This window comes from Chiloscyllium plagiosum, unplaced genomic scaffold (genome assembly GCF_037043375.1).
Source record: "Chiloscyllium plagiosum isolate Xiang-an unplaced genomic scaffold, Cpla_swu_hap1 HiC_scaffold_31, whole genome shotgun sequence".
Classification (NCBI taxonomy): Eukaryota; Metazoa; Chordata; class Chondrichthyes; order Orectolobiformes; family Hemiscylliidae; genus Chiloscyllium; species Chiloscyllium plagiosum.
The window spans coordinates 25165807-25184399 of NW_028270169.1; the positions used below are offsets into that span (position 1 = coordinate 25165807).

The 18593-nt window shown below is 40.1% G+C and overlaps 1 protein-coding gene across 2 annotated transcripts in view; it reads left to right on the forward strand.

Moving 5' to 3' along the window:
• acaca (acetyl-CoA carboxylase alpha) overlaps nt 1–17436 on the forward strand; it is a 264322-nt gene extending 246886 nt beyond the window's left edge. For both annotated transcript variants that reach the window (XM_043718470.2, XM_087977363.1), the window contains exons 54-55: nt 11327–11463; nt 12953–17436. In XM_043718470.2, the coding sequence (XP_043574405.2) occupies nt 11327–11463; nt 12953–13079 (264 nt within the window). In that variant the 3' untranslated portion in view covers nt 13080–17436. The remainder of the gene's footprint in view (nt 1–11326; nt 11464–12952) is intronic.
• The last annotated feature ends 1157 nt before the right edge of the window (nt 17437–18593 follow it).

An 18593-nucleotide genomic window follows, 5' to 3' on the forward strand; every position in this document is an offset into this window, starting at 1 on the left:
CCATGAGTGTTAGTAAAATGTGATGTGATAATATCACACGAAGGAAAACAACTTGCATTTTCATAGTGTTTACCTCCTCAGAGATCTTGGTGTTTCACAAAATGGTTGATCATGAAGGTAAGTGTCTAAAGTGGTCAAAAACAAAGGCAGCAGAAACTTTATTTGTGCATGTAATACAGGGTTTCTGCTATTTTTATAATGAACATCTGGTGGAGTGGGAACTGATTCACAGGTTCCAGGCAAAGGTCTATGGGCAGAGTATAAGGAGGTTTTTGAAGGCTGTGGAATGGGGAAGTTGGTAAAATACTGGAGGAAAGTTGGGGCACAATGGTACCTGAAATGGGAGAGAGTGTGAGAGACATGTAAACCAACGGAGTAAGTAAACGGGAGTTATTTATAAAGCATTATCTGCATACTGTCCGATATATGTCAACAGGAAGGGCAGATACGTTTTATATGTGAAAAATTGGCTAAGTTTATGCCAAAAGCAAAACATTGAGATACAGAGTTTAACAGAAAATGCTGGAACAGATTCTACAAGTCCAGCAACAACTGTGGAGAGTGAAACTTCAGGTTTTTTTGAATAGTTTTTCATCATAACTGAAACAGAATACAATACTTAAAGTGAGGGAGGAGAAAGGAATCCACATGGGAAACTAAACTGTCATCTACTGAACAGGTTAGTGGGAGGGGATCTGAAGATTTGCTTTATCTGTCAAGGGATAGGACAATAGTAGTTCCCTGGACCCACAATCTCCAATGATACAAAGTTAGGTGGACAGGCAGGTAGTACTGAGCAGGTGGGGAGGCTGCAGAAAGATTTAGACTGTTTAGGAGAGAGTGGTCCAGGAAATGGCTGATGAAATTCAACATGAGCAAATACAAGGTCTTGCACTTTGGAATAAAGAATACAGGCATGAACTATTTTCTAAATGATGAGAAAATTTATAAAGCCAAAGTACAAAGGGATCTGGGAGTGCTAGTCCAGGATTGTCTAAAGGTTAACTTGCAGATTGAGTCCATGATTAAGAAAGCAAATGTGGTGTTGTTATTTATCTCAAGAGGGTTGGAATATAAAAGCAGCGATGTGCTTCTGAGACATTATAAGGCCCCATTTAGAATACTGTGTCCAATTTTGGGCCCCACACCTCAGGAAGGGCATGCTGGCACTTCCAGCGGAGATTCACATGGATGATCCCTGGAATGGTTGGCCTAACATACGATGAACGGCTGAGCATCCTGGCACTGTATTCATTAGAATTTAAAAAGTTGAGGGGAGATCTAATAGAAACTTACAAGATAATGCATGGCTTAGAAAGGGTGGACGCTGGGAAGTTGTTCCCATTAGGTGGGGAGACTAGGACCCCTTGGCACAGCCTTAGAAATAGACGGGGTCAATTTAGAACGGAAATTAGGAGACATTTCTTCAGCCAGAGAGTGGTGGGCCTGTGGAATTCATTACCACGGAGCGCAGTGGAGGCCGGGACGTTACATGTCTTCAAGGCAGAAATTGATAAATTCTTGATCTCGCAAGGAATTAAGGGCTACGGGGAGAATGCGGAGTTGAAATGCCCATCAGCCATGATTAAATGGTAGTGTGGACCCGATGAGCCAAATGGCCTTCCTTCCATTCCTATGTCTTATGGTCTTATTATACGAGGACTTCTCGAGAACAAAAATATAATTATGACAAAACAAAATTGATTTTATGAATGTTTATACTTATCAAAATAATTAATGCTAATTCTTGGGAATAAAATGTTTGTCTCATTTTGTTCATGTGCCTTTGTGTGGCTAAGCTTTGAGTGCTAATTTCTGTTTTCCATTTTGTGCACCAACCGTTCTTGTAGAAAATGTGTTACGTTTTCCAGCAAACGCATTCTTCTCAAAAAGCAATCAAAACAATATGATTTTTGTTATACAAAACTGCCAGAATCCAGTGATGTATGAGTACCAAGACATTTGGGGTTGAAGGTGCTGACTTATACAGCAAGACTATCATCATCCTGCAGCTAAACAGACAAGTAAAAGCACTATATAGAACCTGTTTCTCTTAATTTAAAGCTGATTGTGTTAAGATTAGATTAGATTACTTATAGTGTGGGAACAGGCCCTTCAGCCCAACAAGTCCACACCAACCCACCGAAGCGCAACCCATCCAGGCCTATTCCCTACATTTACCCATGTCCCTAACACTATGGGCAATTTAACATGGCCAATTCACCTAACCTGCACATTTTTGGACTGTGGGAGGAAACCGGAGCACCGTTAAGCTATGTGATTTAGAGTTTTTTAGCTCTAAATTCCTATTGTGGTGTTAACTTACATTGTTCATTCAATAATTTGAAATTTTTGGGTTTTTTTTAAACACTTAAAATTGTTAGCATTACACTATATCTGTAAGTTGTAACTGTTTTTTAAATGGATAGTAAAAGTTCAAAAATGTTTAACTGTTAGTAATGATTTGCATTTTTCAGTAGTCTAACCAGAAAATCAAGACTAGATCCATTCTTCAAAGTTGATGGTCACATTTGTGTATGTTTCTTAGGTGTTCTTTAAATGATAGCTAGGTTCACTGTGTTCTTTCTATAACAATCAGAAATTATTCAGAATAGTGAAACTTCATACCAATGGAAATTGTGAATTCCTATTAGGTTTTCTACAAAGTGCATCAATGGACCACTCAAGATACATTACAAGCCAGTATGTTGTGTTGTTTACTTGCTCGCAAGCACAAAATTAACATGTACTATAAACACCGGAGCTTTAACTTGACATTGAAGTCATGACAAGCTTCCCTAAAAGTCAAAAATCTTAAATTGGAGTAATTTCAGTAAAAATAGAACAGTTCCAATTAAAATTAATAGAAAAGATCAAAAGAACAAGTCAAATCCAGTAGGCTCCCTTATCCTCACTACTCCAGTAGCTTCTCAAGGGACTAATAACTGACAAGGTATTTGACATGAGCAAAATAAGAAAATAAAGTTCTAAACTTCGTCAGAACAAAAGAAATGACTTCCCCAACCTTGGTCAGAATATGGCGTCAAACTCTATTGATGTACAAAACAAAGATATTCTGGAACCATGCCAACCTCCCCAGGTAGAAGGTGCTTTTCGATGCAGGCATTTTGTTAACTAATACTTACAATAATCAACTTTGACTATATTAAGCTACAATTAATCTGCACCCTGGAATGTGTTGATAGGAACTAGCATGCTGTTACTTAATTAAAACCAAAAGGATTAAAAATATTAATGGTATTAAATATTCTCCTAAACCACAAGTGCTGGAATTCTTGGATAGATCTGTTCTTCTTATGTGAGCTTAAAATGAACAGACATTTACATCCTTTGAATCGTCCATCTCACATGCCAAGTATTACTTTGTTTAAGCTTATGACGAGATCACACCATGAATATGCATTTTGGTGTTAGGCACGGTCAAAAAGGCTTCGGGAATTTTTTTTTGTGTGAAAAATGCATGGTTTGTGTCGCCAAATCCTTTTAAAACAGCTACCAAAGAAACTGATCTGCAAAGCAGCCTGCAGGTTTTAAGCTGCTTACTTGGAGAGGTGGTCACGACATCAAGCTGACCCATCACCAAAAGGAACTCTGAGCTGAATCACAGCAGATCTTGAGGATTAAAATCTTGTATTTGGAAATAATCTTGAGATGGGGTTGGTGATGTGATTTGGAAACAAAAGAATAGTGTTACTGGGGAGAATTATTTTCTAGTTCTAATACTTTACCCTTTTGTTCCTTTCAGTCCTGATTGTCAATCTAGTGCAATGTCATGGATGATAGCAATCCCTTTCAACCTGGTTCAAGTGGTATGAACTAAGACACATTACAAAAGCAACTTTGCCTTAGAGGATATTAAAACCCTATTCTCCACTAATATCCACATATCCAGCCTTCCGGTATGAATGTTGAATAGTAATCAGAAAATCCGAACTGGATTTAGTTCAATCCCAGCTCCCAAATCTTGGGCCACCTACAGTACTCCAACTCTGAACTGCAGCGGGGGAAGCTAACTAGCAAAAATCAGAAATTGAATTGGAAATTCTTGGAAAGTTACTGCCTGGCCAAAGGCTGCCATTATCCACTAAGCCAATTGAAAGCTAAAAAAAATTATTTCTCGACAGTTATATTTTTAAGTCTAGGTTAGTGTGGTGCTGGAAAAGCACAGCAGATCAGGCAGCATCCGAGGAGCAGGAAAATCGACGTTTTGGGCAAAAGCCCTTCATCAGGCATGATGCTGGGAGCCTCTGAGGTGGACAGATAAATGAGAGGGAGGGTAGGGTTGGGGAGAAGGTAGTCAAGAGTACAATAGGTAGTTGGAGGTGGGGATGAAGATGATAGGTTGGAAAGGAGGGTGGAGTGGATAGGTGGGTTGGAAGATTGATAGGTGGGACAAGTCATGAGTATGGTGCTGAGCTGGCAGGTTGGAACTGGGGTAAGATGGGGGAGGGGAAATGAGGAAACTGGTGAAGTCCACATTGATGCCATGGGGTTGAAGGGTTCCAAGGCGAAAGATGAGGTGTTCTTTCTCCAGGCGTCAGGTGGTGAGGGAGTGGCGATGGAGGAGGCCCAGGACCTGCATGTCCTCGGCAGAGTGGGAGGGGGAGTTGAAATGTTTAGTCACGGGGCGGTGGGGTTGATTGGTGTAGGTGTCCCGGAGATGTTCTCTAAAGCGCTCTGCGAGAGGCGTCCAGTCTCCCCAATGTAAAGGAGAATGCATCGCGAGCAACGGATACAATAAACGACGTTGGTGGATGTGCAGGTGAAACTTTAATGGATGTGGAAGGCTCCTTTTGGGGCTCTGGATGGAGGGGAGGGTGCCAGTTGCCAGGAGGGGAGGTTGGATTGTTGGGGGGGCATGGACCTGACCAGGTATTCACGGAGGAAACAGTCTTTGCGGAAAGGGGTGGGGAGGGAAATGTATCCCTGGTGATGGGGTCCTTTTGGAGGTGACGGAAATGTCGGCAGATGATGCGGTTTATGCGGAGGTTGGTAGGGTGGAAGGTGAGGACCAGGTGGGTTCTGTCCTTGTTGCGGTTAGAAGGGTGGGGTTCGAGGGCGGAGGTGCGGGACGTGGATGAGATGCGTAAGAGGGCATCTTCAACCACGTGGGAAGAGAAATTACGGTCTTTAAAGAAGGAGGCCATCTGGTGTGTTTTGTGGTGGAACTGGTCCTGGGAGCAGATACGGCGGAGGCAGAGGAATTGGGAATACGGAATAGCATTTTTGCAGGAGGTAGGCTGGGAAGAGGTGTATGCTTTCAGCAGTCACATTGTTTAAGGAGTAAATGTAGGAGCAACGTCCTTTGATCAACCACATTACTAAGGGAAAGAGTTGCCATTTGAAATACATGGAATTCTGTGACGTGACTGTAGTTCTGTCACTTGCTAAATGCCCACTAATCACACCCAAAAAAATTGGAATGTGCCCATTTTAGGTGTAATTGAATTTTTAATGGTGTGATGAATCTTAATTACTTCCAAACAACATCTTTAGCTCTGAAAAGTAACTTTTATCAGTGTGATGTCTTATTTCTTAAAATTCTAATTGATGGAAGTTTTGGAAATGTAAAAGTAGCCCTTTTCTTCTTCCTTTGAGTCTTTGTTATTGCTGACAGCAACTTCTGAATGTGAAATAAAGAGGACTGAAGGAAGGGATGAGAGAGAGATTGAGGGTAAAGAGACAATTTACACTTACCCATTCAGATGCTCAGTAAGGAATTCCATCTGGCTGAGGAACTGTTGGTAAACTGTTGTTTGCCCTGTTCTCTCAAATCTCCGATCCTCTGCTGAGGGCCCTGCACCAAAATGGATTTCTAATGGTTGAAACCACCAGTGGAAAATCTCATGGATTGCCTGTGGCGAGTTAGGCGCAGTGAACACATGTCACCATTTGTTTGCTATTAACCACAAAATCTGAATCAGTGTGTTGTAAACATTGCATTAATTTGTCAAATAGCATTTGTGCAATCAGTCCATCTTGGACATTTGCTAATTAGTTCCATCAGTCTGTCACATTACAATAATATAACTGTGTCTTTGTGAGTGACACTAGGACACAAGACGATTGAGAATGTATGCACAGAGCAATGCTTTGTGGACAACTAACTAATGAACCCAAGATAATATGACTCAGCAATGAAATCTCACCATTGTGGTATGGCCTACACACACACCATCTCTAATGTTTAACAGTAAACTCAGATGTGAGCACCAACCTTCTATTAGTCCTTGAAATCATTCAAAACCCTAGTGTACTGGCTGAGCAAATCTAAATTGCAGCATTGCACCAGGTGGGAGTTCGATCTCAACTGTTGAGAAAGCAAACAAAAACAAATCCTGGAAATCTGAAATGATAACAGAAAATGCAAGTCCCCACAGTGTTGATAGAGAGGACAGGCAAACTGCCACACTGCAGGATGTATACCCTTCATAACAATAGATATTTTATTCCCAGCATTCATTATTATACAGTTAGCCTAAATGCTAGAGAGAATCTAATATGTCTAGATTCTAGTACATCTAGTACATCTGGAAAGGTGCAGAAGCCACAGGGTAGTAGTCATGGGCGATTTCAACTTCCTAAATATTGATTGGAAGCTCTTGAGATCAAGTAGATTGGACGGAGCGGTGTTTGTGCAGTGTGTCCAGGAAGCTTTTCTAACTCAGTATTGAGATTGTCCAACCAGAGGGGAGGCCATATTGAATTTGGTACTTGGTAACGAACCGGGACAAGTGATGGGCTTGTTAGTGGGTGAGCATTTTGGTGATGGTGACCACAATTCTGTGACTTTACCTTGGTTATGGAGAGAGATAGGTGCGTGCAACAGGGCAGGTTTTAAAATTGGGGGAAGGGTAAATACGATGCTGCAAGACAGGATCTGAGAAGCATAAATTGGGAGCATAGGCTGTCAGGGAAGGATGTCGTTGAAATGTGGAACTTTTTCAAGGAACAGATACGACGTGTCCTTGATATGTATGTACCTGTCAGGCAGGAAAGAGATGGTCGTGTGAGGGAACCTTGGTTGACGAGGGAGGTTGAATGTCTTGTAAGGAGGAAGAAGGAGGCTTACATAAGTTTGAGGAAACAAGGTTCAGACAGAGCGTTGGAGGGATACAGGATAGCCAAGAGGGAGCTGAAGAAAGGGATTAGGAGAGCTAAGAGAGGGCATGAAAAATCTTTGGTGGGTAGGATCAAGGATAACCCCAAGGTCTTTTATGCGTATGTGAGAAACATGAGAATGACAAGAATGAGGGTAGGTCCGATCAAGGACAGTAGTGGGAGACTGTGTATTGAATCGGAAGAGATAGGAGAGGTCATGAATGAGTACTTTTCTTCAGTATTTACAAATGAGAGGGACCGTATTATTGAAGAGTAGAAATAGACTGGTAAGCTAGAGAAGATACTTGTTAGGAAGGAAGATGTGTTGGGCATTTTGAAAAACTTGAGGATAGACAAGTACCCCGGGCCTGACGGGATATATCCTAGGATTAAGTTGGAAGCAAGAGAGGAAATTGCAGAGCCGTTGGCAATGATCTTTTCATCTTCACTGTCAACAGGGGTGGTGCCAGGGGACTGGAGAGTGGCGAATATTGTGCCCCTGTTCAAAAAAGGGAATAGGGATAACCCCGGGAATTACAGGCCAGTTAGTCTTACTTCGGTGGTAGGCAAAGTAATGGAAAGGTACTGAGGGATAGAATTTATGAGTATCTGGAAAGACACTGCTTGATTAGGGACAGCCAGCACGAATTTGTGAGAGGTAGGTCTTGCTTTACAAGTCTTATTGAATTATTTGAGGAGGTGACCAAGCATGTGGATGAGGGTAGAGCAGTGGATGTAGTGTACTTGGATTTTAGTAAGGCATTTGATAAGTTTCTCCATGGTAGGCTTATGCGGAAAGTCAGGAGGCATAGGATAATGGGAAGTTTGGCCAGTTGGATAGAGAACTGGCTAACCGGTTGAAGTCAGAGAGTGGTGGTAGATATTCAGCCTGGAGCCCAGTTACAAGTGGAGTTCCGCAGGGATCAGTTCTGGGTCCTCTGCTGTTTGTAATTTTTATTAATGACTTGGAAGAGGGAGTCGAAGGGTGGGTCAGTAAACTTGCAGACGATACGAAGATTGGTGGACTTGTGGATAGTGAGGAGGGCTGTTGTTGGCTGCAAAGGGACTTAGATATGATGCAGAGCTAGGCTGAGGAGTGGCAGATGGAGTTCAACCCTGTCAAGTGTGAGATTGTCCATTTTGGAAAGACAAATAAGAATGCGGAATACAGGGTTAACGGTAGGGTTCTTAGTAAGGTGGAGGAGCAGAGGGATCTTGGGGTCTTTGTTCATAAGTCTTTGAAAGTTGCCACTCAGGTGGATAGAGCTTGTAAGAAGGCCTATGGTGTATTAGCATTCATTAGCAGAGTGATTGAATTCAAGAGTCGTGAAGTGATGTTGCACCTGTATAGAACCTTGGTAAGGCCACATTTGGAGTACTGTGTGCAGTTCTGGTCACCTCATTTTAGGAAAGATGTGGAAGCTTTGGAGAGGGAGCAGAGGAGATTTACCAGGATGTTGCCTGGAATGGCGAATAGGTCGTACGAGGATAGGTTGAGGGTGCTAGGCCTTTTCTCATTGGAACGGCGAAGGATGAGGGGTGACTTGATAGAGATTTATAAGATGATCAGGGGAATAGATAGAGTAGACAGTCAGAGACTTTTTTCCCCGGGTACAACAGAGTGTTACAAGGGGACATAAATTTAAGGTGAAGGGTGGAAGGTATAGGAGGGATATCAGGGGTAGGTTCTTTACCCAGAGAGTGGTGGGGGCATGGAATGCGCTGCCTGTGGGAGTGGCAGAGTCAGAATCATTGGTGACCTTTAAGCGGCAATTGGATAGGTACACGGATAGGTGCTTAAGCTAGGACAAATGTTTGGCACAACATCGTGGGCCGAAGGGCCTGTTCTGTGCTGTATTGTTCTATGTTCTATCTTTGAATTTTAAAAATCAGTTTTGAAGAAAGGATACTGGACCCAAAGCATTAACTTTGCTTTGTCTCCACAGATGTTATCAGACGTGCTAAGTTTTTCCAAGAATTTCTGATTTCCAGCATTTACAGTTCTTTGCTTTTTTGTCTGGTATAACTTTTGTTTGCTCAGACTGCTGTTTTGTCACCTGTGAATTTAACGGATCCTGAAACCACCTTGAATTGAAATGGCAAAATCAGTGACTGTCTCAAAGATGACTTTAGCCAACTACATTCATACGTGAGCTGAATCAGGTCATGTGGCTGCCCCCACTACTGAAGTACTGACTTTGCATATTGGCCATCCTCTAATGAAATGAACTAACCTGCAATGTTCCCCAAGAAAGCAACCTTGATATTTTCACTAGGGGCTCTGAGGAGTTCATTTCAAAATGGGTCCACTTAGTGTATTTTAAGCAAAATTGGAAGAAAATGAAAGAATCAACCATATCAGCACCAAAAAAAACGCAAAGTCCTGTGAAGTGCAAGGTTCTGTCCTGAGGTTGGAAAAGGCTCAGCGGTTTTAGTTTGCAGTGTCTGTATGATAGATGAGGGTCAAATAAAAAAAAGGTGTGCTTTTTACTTGAAACGAGTTTATGTGCTTCTGCAGTTTTCCAGTTGCTATCGGGAAGAACATCCTCATAAAACTAAGAGAACAGGAGGTTATTTGGTACACTGTCAAACACCTTGTACCTGTTCGACTCCAGGGCTACATATAGCTCATCTCATGTAGCTGGCGGCTTGTGGTGGTTGAGGACCAAGGCAATGAGAGGAGAGAATGCATCCATCAATTGACTATTTATTGCAAGGGCTCAAAAGCTTTTGAACCACAACACAGCTGATTGTCCATTGTCTTTGCCTGTGAAATGTTAAAATACAGATAAAACTATGTAGATTGTTGTTCAATACCACTATGACCGATAGAGATGTAAGAAAATATCAAACAAAACTGCAGACAATCTATCTGTTAGATGCTGTAAGCTTGTGCAAAGACACATTGTTAAACGTACTTAAATAACTTGGGAGCTTATCTTTTGTAAATTCCTTCTCAACACGAAAACTTGTGCAAAAATTTTTTTTTAATCCCTATTTCTCCATACCCGTCCTGGAAATGTTGACTCTTGCTTGCATTCAGTTTTGGGGATGCAGACTGCTGTCACAACCTTGTCTGAGTGGCTAAGTGTCATGTGAGGTTAATAAGTCATTGTCAACAGGCTATTTAACCATGAGGGCACAACAACCACTATGTTAAGCATAAGTGCTATGATCAGCCACTGTCCACTTGTGTACTTTCCTAGTAGTTGTCATTGTAGTTCCTAATGAGCTGGAGCTGCAAAATACGGCAATGATGCATAGATCTCTATGAAACAAAATGAATTCCAAAATGAGGGAAAGCTTCTCTCTTGATACCTTACATAGATGCATATGACGCTGAATTATCTAACCACTCTACCAATCTTGGTGTCTATTTGTTAATTTGCTTAACAGTCCTCCCACATTTTCATCTATATCATTTCTGTATGCAACAAATAATAAGGGTCCCAGTACTGATCCTTGTGATACACTGCTGCACTCAAACAGCCTTCTACCACTACCCTTTGGGTCTTATTTGGCTCTGTCTAGTTGACAGTCTTTATAGGGTTGTAAAAACAGATATTTTAAAGTAAATTTTTGGGTTCATGTTTTTTGCTCTGAGCCGTTGTTGTTTTTGGATCAATGGTTTTTTACAGAGTGCATACTGAGTGAGGGGGTTACGGAAAGGTCATAGTGAACATGAATGGTGCACAAGATCGGTGAAGGATTTTAAAAGATCATAAAGGGCTTGGAGTGACCATGAGGTGATCGGAGGTGACAGGAAAGGGCTAGTGGGCTCAACATCTTTTAAACTAATTGGGAAGAGGTCCCAGAGAACTGAGGTGGGCCATTAAACCTGCCCACTCCAATGGCCACCTGTATTCTGCTTCTGCAGTTGTTGAGCTCAACTCAATCCCACTCTTGTTTCTCCATAAAGAAAATTGCATGAAATGGTGCCCTTTATGTCAATATAACGTATAAAGGCTGGTCTGCTGAGTCAGGCAATTTCCAAGACCATCTGCCTCAGTTGCAAAAATCCAGCCTGTTGGTTTCCAGAGTAAATTCTTTATCAGACCAACCAATGAAATGGGACAAAACCCAATGGCAACAGGAATTCATCATCATTGTTCTTAACATGTATTGTAACATCATTAGGATCATACCTGAAAATTCTCATTCACATTTACAAAATGAGAATACTGACAATTGTCTCCCTTTTCAGGCTTATCTGTGGGATGACAATAAGGATGTAGTTGAATGGTTGGAGAAACAACTACTGGAGGAGGAAGGAGCTCGCTCAGTCATTGATGAGAACATCAAGTACATCTGCAGAGATTATATTCTCAAACAGATCCGAAGGTGAGACTTGCTCTGATTTTTCTCTTATGGTGTTGTCCAAATACTATTCCTCTTTAAAATTTCTGGTATTGTAATTTATAAGCCTCATTCAAAGGCCTTTATATAATGTTACATCATGTTTTTTAAAAAAAAGTAGCACAAATCTAATTAATGAAATGGATAAAATATTTCCCATACTTTTCATAATTCTCAAATTTTCAAGAAACTAATCAAAAATGCTTCAGTACTATCCACTGCCTTTTCATCTCTTCCAAACATTTATTATATTATCAAACTCGAAGTGAGCTTTCTAATAGGAGATCCGCCAATTTGGAGTCAGGTAGGTGGTGGTTGTTGGAATTGGGTAATGGGTGCAGAGCTGCTTGTAGTTTGCTACACTGTTTCTCAAGCAGCAATGGTAGAGGCCTAGAAATTGGCTGCCATTGCTTTTTCTCCAGTGGGAACCATGTGTTCCAACAAAGACAATGAGGAATAGTGAGGAAAATAGTCAAAGTCTTAACAGTGAGGCCATAAAATCTTAGAGTAGGAGGGTTTGCTATTGCACAGATGAATATAGAATACAAATTGATGCATTTGTGAGGTGTATTTAATAGCTGACACCAATCATGGTGGTAATTGCTGGGCTAACAGGGATAAGATCAATGTCTTCCCTTCATTGTTCGACACCCCATAATTGCAAATCCCAGAATATGTAGGGCCTTATTGACACAAACAAGTAGAACACAGTTTTTATGGAGTTCCTGAATTTTCCTCCTGTGAACTGTAACTTTTTCAGTATTTTGTGCGCATCAATGCGAATGCGTTTGCATTTAGCAGGAGCCCTGTGTAGCCAGAGCAGAAATAAACAAAACATCTATCAACTGATTCTTCAGTGATTCTCAGAAGACCCAGTCATTTGCACACTGTTTCTTTCCCTGGGGCTTTGCAGAACACAGTACTAATTTTCAGTTAGATTATGCATGTATATGTTAACCAAATTGGGCAATGGAAAAAAAAGCAGAAAGGCAGAGAGAGAGAAATTCAATCTAGAGGAATCACTGTAGCACAAGTTGAACCATGTTTACCTATTCTAGTCCTTGTAAGCTTTGCTGCCACTCTCATTTCTCCCCCCCAACCTGTCGAAATTTCAGCCCAAACTGGGGGGGAGCCAGCATTAACATAAAAATAGCTGGAGAGATGGTGATGCTGTGGCACTGAACCAGATAGTCCTGGCTGTACTGGCACTTCAGTATGATAGTAGTAACTTTTCAAGGGAAAACATCTATTTACTGCATAATTTACCAACAGATGCTTCAATGAAGTTGCTCTGTGGCATTTTTGGTTTCCAAATGTATTCAGATTTAAATTGCATCACTTTAAAACTAAAATATAATTTTAATCTCACGTAAATAATTTTGTGTTCCTTGTCTAATTTTATAATGTTGTCAGTCAGAAAACTAATGCTCAGATTATAGAAAGCAGTGGGTTTGATTGTACCTTGTCTTTACAGTCTGGTGCAGGCCAATCCTGAAGTTGCCATGGATTCTATTGTTCACATGACCCAACACATCTCACCCACTCAGAGAGCTGAAATTGTCCGCATTCTCTCATCAATGGATGCCCCTGCTTCAACATAAAGGACACGTGGACGGGATTCTGCAGGGAGCTGACAGTACAAGCAGAGCTAGTGCACATTTCTTAACAGCTGCACTGAAGAGGGTATTAGAAATTATGGAGCGTGGATCCTCATGCACAGAAATACAGATGCAAGACACTGGCCCACAGTTGGAATTGTAACAATTTACAACCTGTATGTGAAATGTAAGAAATGGATGAACTTAATTTAACCGGATGTAGATTGTGATGTTAAATACGTAATGTTCTGGCACTGAATTGCCCCCTGAACTCTCATGTCATCATGACTGGCAGTGAAGATGCCTTAAAGGTCAGTACTTGTGGGCTCATATTTGATGGCCCATAAAATTTCTATTCATTTGCCAGCAATCAAATCTATACACTACAGTTCTCAGTTCCTTTACAGGCATAAATTGACAGCATATCTCATGAAGGGCATGTAGTACATTGTGGTTTGCAGTGCCAGTTAATTGAACAATCGATGTAGAGTTGTTTGTGGAAATATTTTAACATTTCTTTTTGTAATCAACTACCTTTCCCATCCTGAATTGCTGCTGTTAAGGGGGAAACAAACAGGAACAGACTGAAAAGAATAATTAAACAACCAAGTGAAAATTATACCCCGCACCCCACTTCATTCCAGCACTCCCCTCCCCCCAAAACCAATTTGCTATTGACTTAAAAATCTCTGGTGGTTTAAGATGGGAACACAGAGGTGTCTGTTACATTAAACCTTATAACTTAATTAATGAACCCGCGTTTCTACCAGAAAAGAAAGTGAGAGTATTTGAGATTTTTCATTGGCATACACAGTTAATTGACTTGCAGATCCTACTGATGCATTTGCAGATGGACCAGTTTTCGGGGAGAGGATTTATTGAAGGAGAAGGAACAAGTGGCCATTTTCTGTTTTAACTATTTTTAATCTGACTTGTTGGTTAAAAGATACAAGTTCTATATTTTACTATAAGCTCATAATAATTGCCAAATCTGACAGAAAACCGAGTAACAAAAGTAATGAAATGTCAGGGATAAGAAAGAAAGTGGTTAGCATTTTCTCCTCAGCTCAGGCACTGAAAGTGTCTGCAGTTTGAATGTATGAGGATGAAGATACGAGGAGGAGTATTTGAACAGGCAGAGAAAATGTTATTTACTTAAGCATTAATAAACTGAAGCGGCAACTTGGACCTTAACCCTTTCCTTCACATTATTCTAAACGGCTTAAAGGAAGAAGCAATGCAATAATAAACAGTCCAAAATAGTTTATCGCTTTAACCTGATTCTGACCAATAGTAGTATGTCAAGAAAAGGAACTTGCCATCACAGTAAGTTTTTGAGTTGCCTGGCTATAGGGAAGCAAGAATGTACATTTCAATAAAGGTCTAAACATTTAGTTTGCACATGTCCAAATAACCAGACCTGGATAAGTCATGTCAAGATCTGATGTATAGCTATAACAAAGTCTTTGAGTAGTAGTACTTAGAAAAACATTGGATGGGGTGGTTAGTTGATGTGTTGCTCAAATTTAACTAATAATTTTGATTGTTTGGTCTCCTTTCCACTGGCTGCAGTTTTACTTGGCTACCTTGTTAAAACTGTTTCAACTGCTGAAGGCCAGCAGAATGTTTATCAAAGTCAGCAATGCAGCATCAGATGAAGTCAGTGCTTCCCACTTCCTGAGCTCACCTAACTCATTCGGTCTACACAAGGGAGGAACAAATGTAGGAGAGTCATGGATGGCCCAGAGAGGGTGGAGGGAATAAAAGTGAACGACATGTCTTTCCATACAGTTCCTTTTCTCTCAGTTCTGAATGCTATTGAAGAGTGGGTTAACTGTAGCATTTGTGGGACCAAGAGATCAGAGACTCGAGACAGAGATGTGTGTCTTCACTAAATAAATGAAGGTTCGGATTTATGAAGCCTCTAAATATTTTGAGCCTTAGCACAAAATAAGATGGCAGGCCAGACTGAAATGGACAATCTCTGTCTTTTGCATATCTATTTCAGAGTAAAATTCCAACTTTTGCAGCTAAAAGCGGCTGTTCTGTCCTTCATTTAAAAGACTGCCTGTTGGTATCTTATTTTGATGCTTTGACATCAAGGGGTAGATCATCTCTGAACAATAATTGGAGCAAAATCAGAAATTTATTTGTAGAAAATGAGTTTATAATTTTAAAGGACCTGGTGTTCACAAAGATCTTCACAAGTATTATAAAAAGGTCAAATGAGTGCAAACCCTGCTAACTGTAATTAACACAGGGATCATATCTTTTGACACCTGTGGAATACAGTCTCATCATTTTAAGTGCAAATGGCAACTCTGGACAGCTTTGGAATGAATTAATTATGTTTGGGAACGTGTTACTCTTTGTGTTACTGTAACATCCCAGGATCTTTTGCTTGGACTTTGTAACTAATTTATATTTTTTAAGTGAGTCCAAATGCATATACAAAGTTCTATATGCATTGAATGTCCTCATTATTAACTTATGATTAGATTTATATAGTATACATGTATGCAGTTTGTAGAATTTGTTTGGAACTTCTTAGTGTCAACAATTTCTAAAGTCCATCACTTCTCCCCTCCAGCAGGGCTTGCTGCATGGCTGTCTGAATTCATGTAGGAGAGTAGAATCCATTGGTCTTAATACAGGTGACGTTGTGGAGAAAAAGACAGGCACTGCAATAATTTTAGTCATCAAATTATTTTGACGTGTTCTTTGTGATATAACTGGAGTTACTGTGCCTGAGCAGAAAGCACCATTAAAATGTTCTCTTTGTCTGTCTTGATAATCCACAATGATTGCCTATGGTAAAACAGTGCTTGTGTCTAATCAGTTAGTGTCGGAAAACTCTGGTATGTAGAAATTCATTTCTAATTGAGCTGTGATAAACCTATAGATGTGATAATGTGACAAAGGGAAACAACCTGTGGTTACAGGAAAATGATACACTATCTAAACAGTTAAGAAACTCTTCAGCTATTGCAGTGGTCAGCCCCAACTGGAGTGAGCAAATAACTCTGCCATGTCAACACCTGACTTTTACTGTATCATTAAGTTCAGAACACACCCTTGAAAGTTTGGGTACATGATCACATTCAGCATCTCCGTGTAAATTCTAAATGCCACAGCCTTGTTATTCTTTTTATGCTTCTTTCTTTTCAAGGGATAATGACCATTTTTTCAACCAAGTATCCAAGCTCATTCATGAGCATTCAGACTTCCTAGAATTTCAGATGTGTGGTAATGAAAGATTAAAGTGAGTGATTTGGAGTGAAATTCCTTTGAACAAAAATGGGAACGTGAGGTGCTGCTTCTGCAATTAAGGCCTTGCGAACTGGTATTATCAGAAATTGCACATTTCATACTGATGTTGCTGCTGAAATTTTACTAAGCACAAAGAAAAATATTCATTCTCTCATTTATTCCTTAAAAGGAAATTTTACCCACTCCATAGAAGCAAAGGGGAGGAGTCACATTGAACAAGTAGTGGAATACACTTGCAACAATGCAAGTGGTTTGTTGTGTTGAAACAATGGGTCAACATTTTTCAGCCAAAGTATCCTGAGATGCTGCAGTCTGGGGGTGGAACAATAAAATTGACAGTTTATTTATTTCATTTTTTGTTTTAATCAAGTTTTTTTTTTAAACATGAAAGCCATGAGCCTAACTTTGTTAGACATGTGTTTATAAAACAAAATCTATGAATAAAAACACACAAATTTTCACCCTGACTTTTGAGGAGCCAAGCACAGACTGGATGGGCTGAAGGGATCTCTTTGTTATGTAATTCAGTGTCTTCTCTTGCCCTCAGTCCTGTTGCAACTGTAGAGGAAACAGCATTTGTCATGTGGAAATCCACAATTCTGCTTACTAAGCGGCTAAAGGAAATAATCCACTACCTATCCCCACCCCTTCCCCCTCCTTGCCCCAAGCTCCATTTATTTAGTTTGGTGATTTCAGCCAGGTTAACACTATTACTGGCTTTCTTCAAAGTGAATGAGAAATTAGCTAGACTTCTCATTATTGCTTACAATCCAATGATCCTTGGTGGACATTTAGTGTTTGTTGTGAATAGCCACTGGGGTGAGGAGCCAGTGATCGCGGATTATGTACCCTTCCAGAAAAGAGAGAATAAATTTGGGTTTGAAAGCAACTCTACATTTTGACACACAAATTACAAAGGTACCAAACACTGGGAGAAAGCAGGAAATTGGTCACATTACAGTGTAAAAAAATTTTGTGCTCTCTCAAAGCTGAGGATCAAAGTAGCAACGTTTTCTAATTTAAGGCTTTTGTAACTTCTTCAATCTCGGGAGTATCGAAAAGATTAAAAATAAAAAAAAATTGAGTCTTTGCAGTTTGTGTTGTCTGATTCTTCATCTAAGCCACAAGGATAGGTTGGATTCATTTCCAATCAGACAGTCCCACAAATATTTAAAACAAATTGAATTGCACACCAATACCCATCACAATTACACTTGGTGCAATAACTGAATTAGCAATTCAACAAAATAATTGGAAATGCGACATTCTCTATCCAGAAGCCTCCCTCGAGGTTTTTTCGATCTATGGGGGTACTCAGCTTCACTAATTCTGTAGCTAATTAGTGCTGCACTTGGAAATGAAGTTGTTTAAATGTAGAATTCCTCTTTGGTGAAAAATACATCACGACGTAAAGCAAATGTGCCCTAACTTGAAACCCAGTTGTAACCCTTTACGTACCAAGCTTTACTGGTTACAGCACTTTTATTGAATTGATTGCAATATGATTTTTTTCTTTTCCATTGCAAGTGTTGCTTTCTTTCTCTATCAACTTCTTCTAAGCACAGGCACAAGTCCCCACCTTAGTTTATAAGTGATGCAATTTTCATTGCTCCAGCAATCACTTCGATGTTACATTTGGGAGTCTGCTGTATAGTCGAGTTTGATGTGGCGAGAAGCATCCTTGTGAGCAGCAGGACTCATCCGGGTAAGAAGTCCTTTTTTCTCTGCAACCTAGATTCATCTCTGGACTAATCAGATTTGTTGGAAGACTTCTACAATAGAGATCTCATGTGATTTTGGAATCTCAAACTTTTCACCTGCAGACATGACCCCTTATGCATCTCAGTCAGCACAACTAAGCAGAAGTGTAACAATTTTATTTTAGTTTTGTCTACCATTAAACATGTCAAATATCTTTTTCTGCAGACTTGTATACAAGGTTGATCTGAGTAGTTGGAATTAAGTACAATATCAACCTTGAATCAATAAAACTTGGTAGGTTAAAATTTAAAATACTCTTTATTCAAATGATACTTGTGTTTGAATATTCACAATATGAAATTTAGAACTGGCAAATATTTTAAACTTTAGTTACATTTCAATTGATATTACATTAAACATTTACAGAGACGAACCATTACAGCTGTGCACAAAATATAAATTCATCAACATATCCTTTATATGTTGTTGGTAATGTAAATGCAGGGAGGAAATCCTTTTGCAATGAAGTGCTGGCAAAAGCTGCAG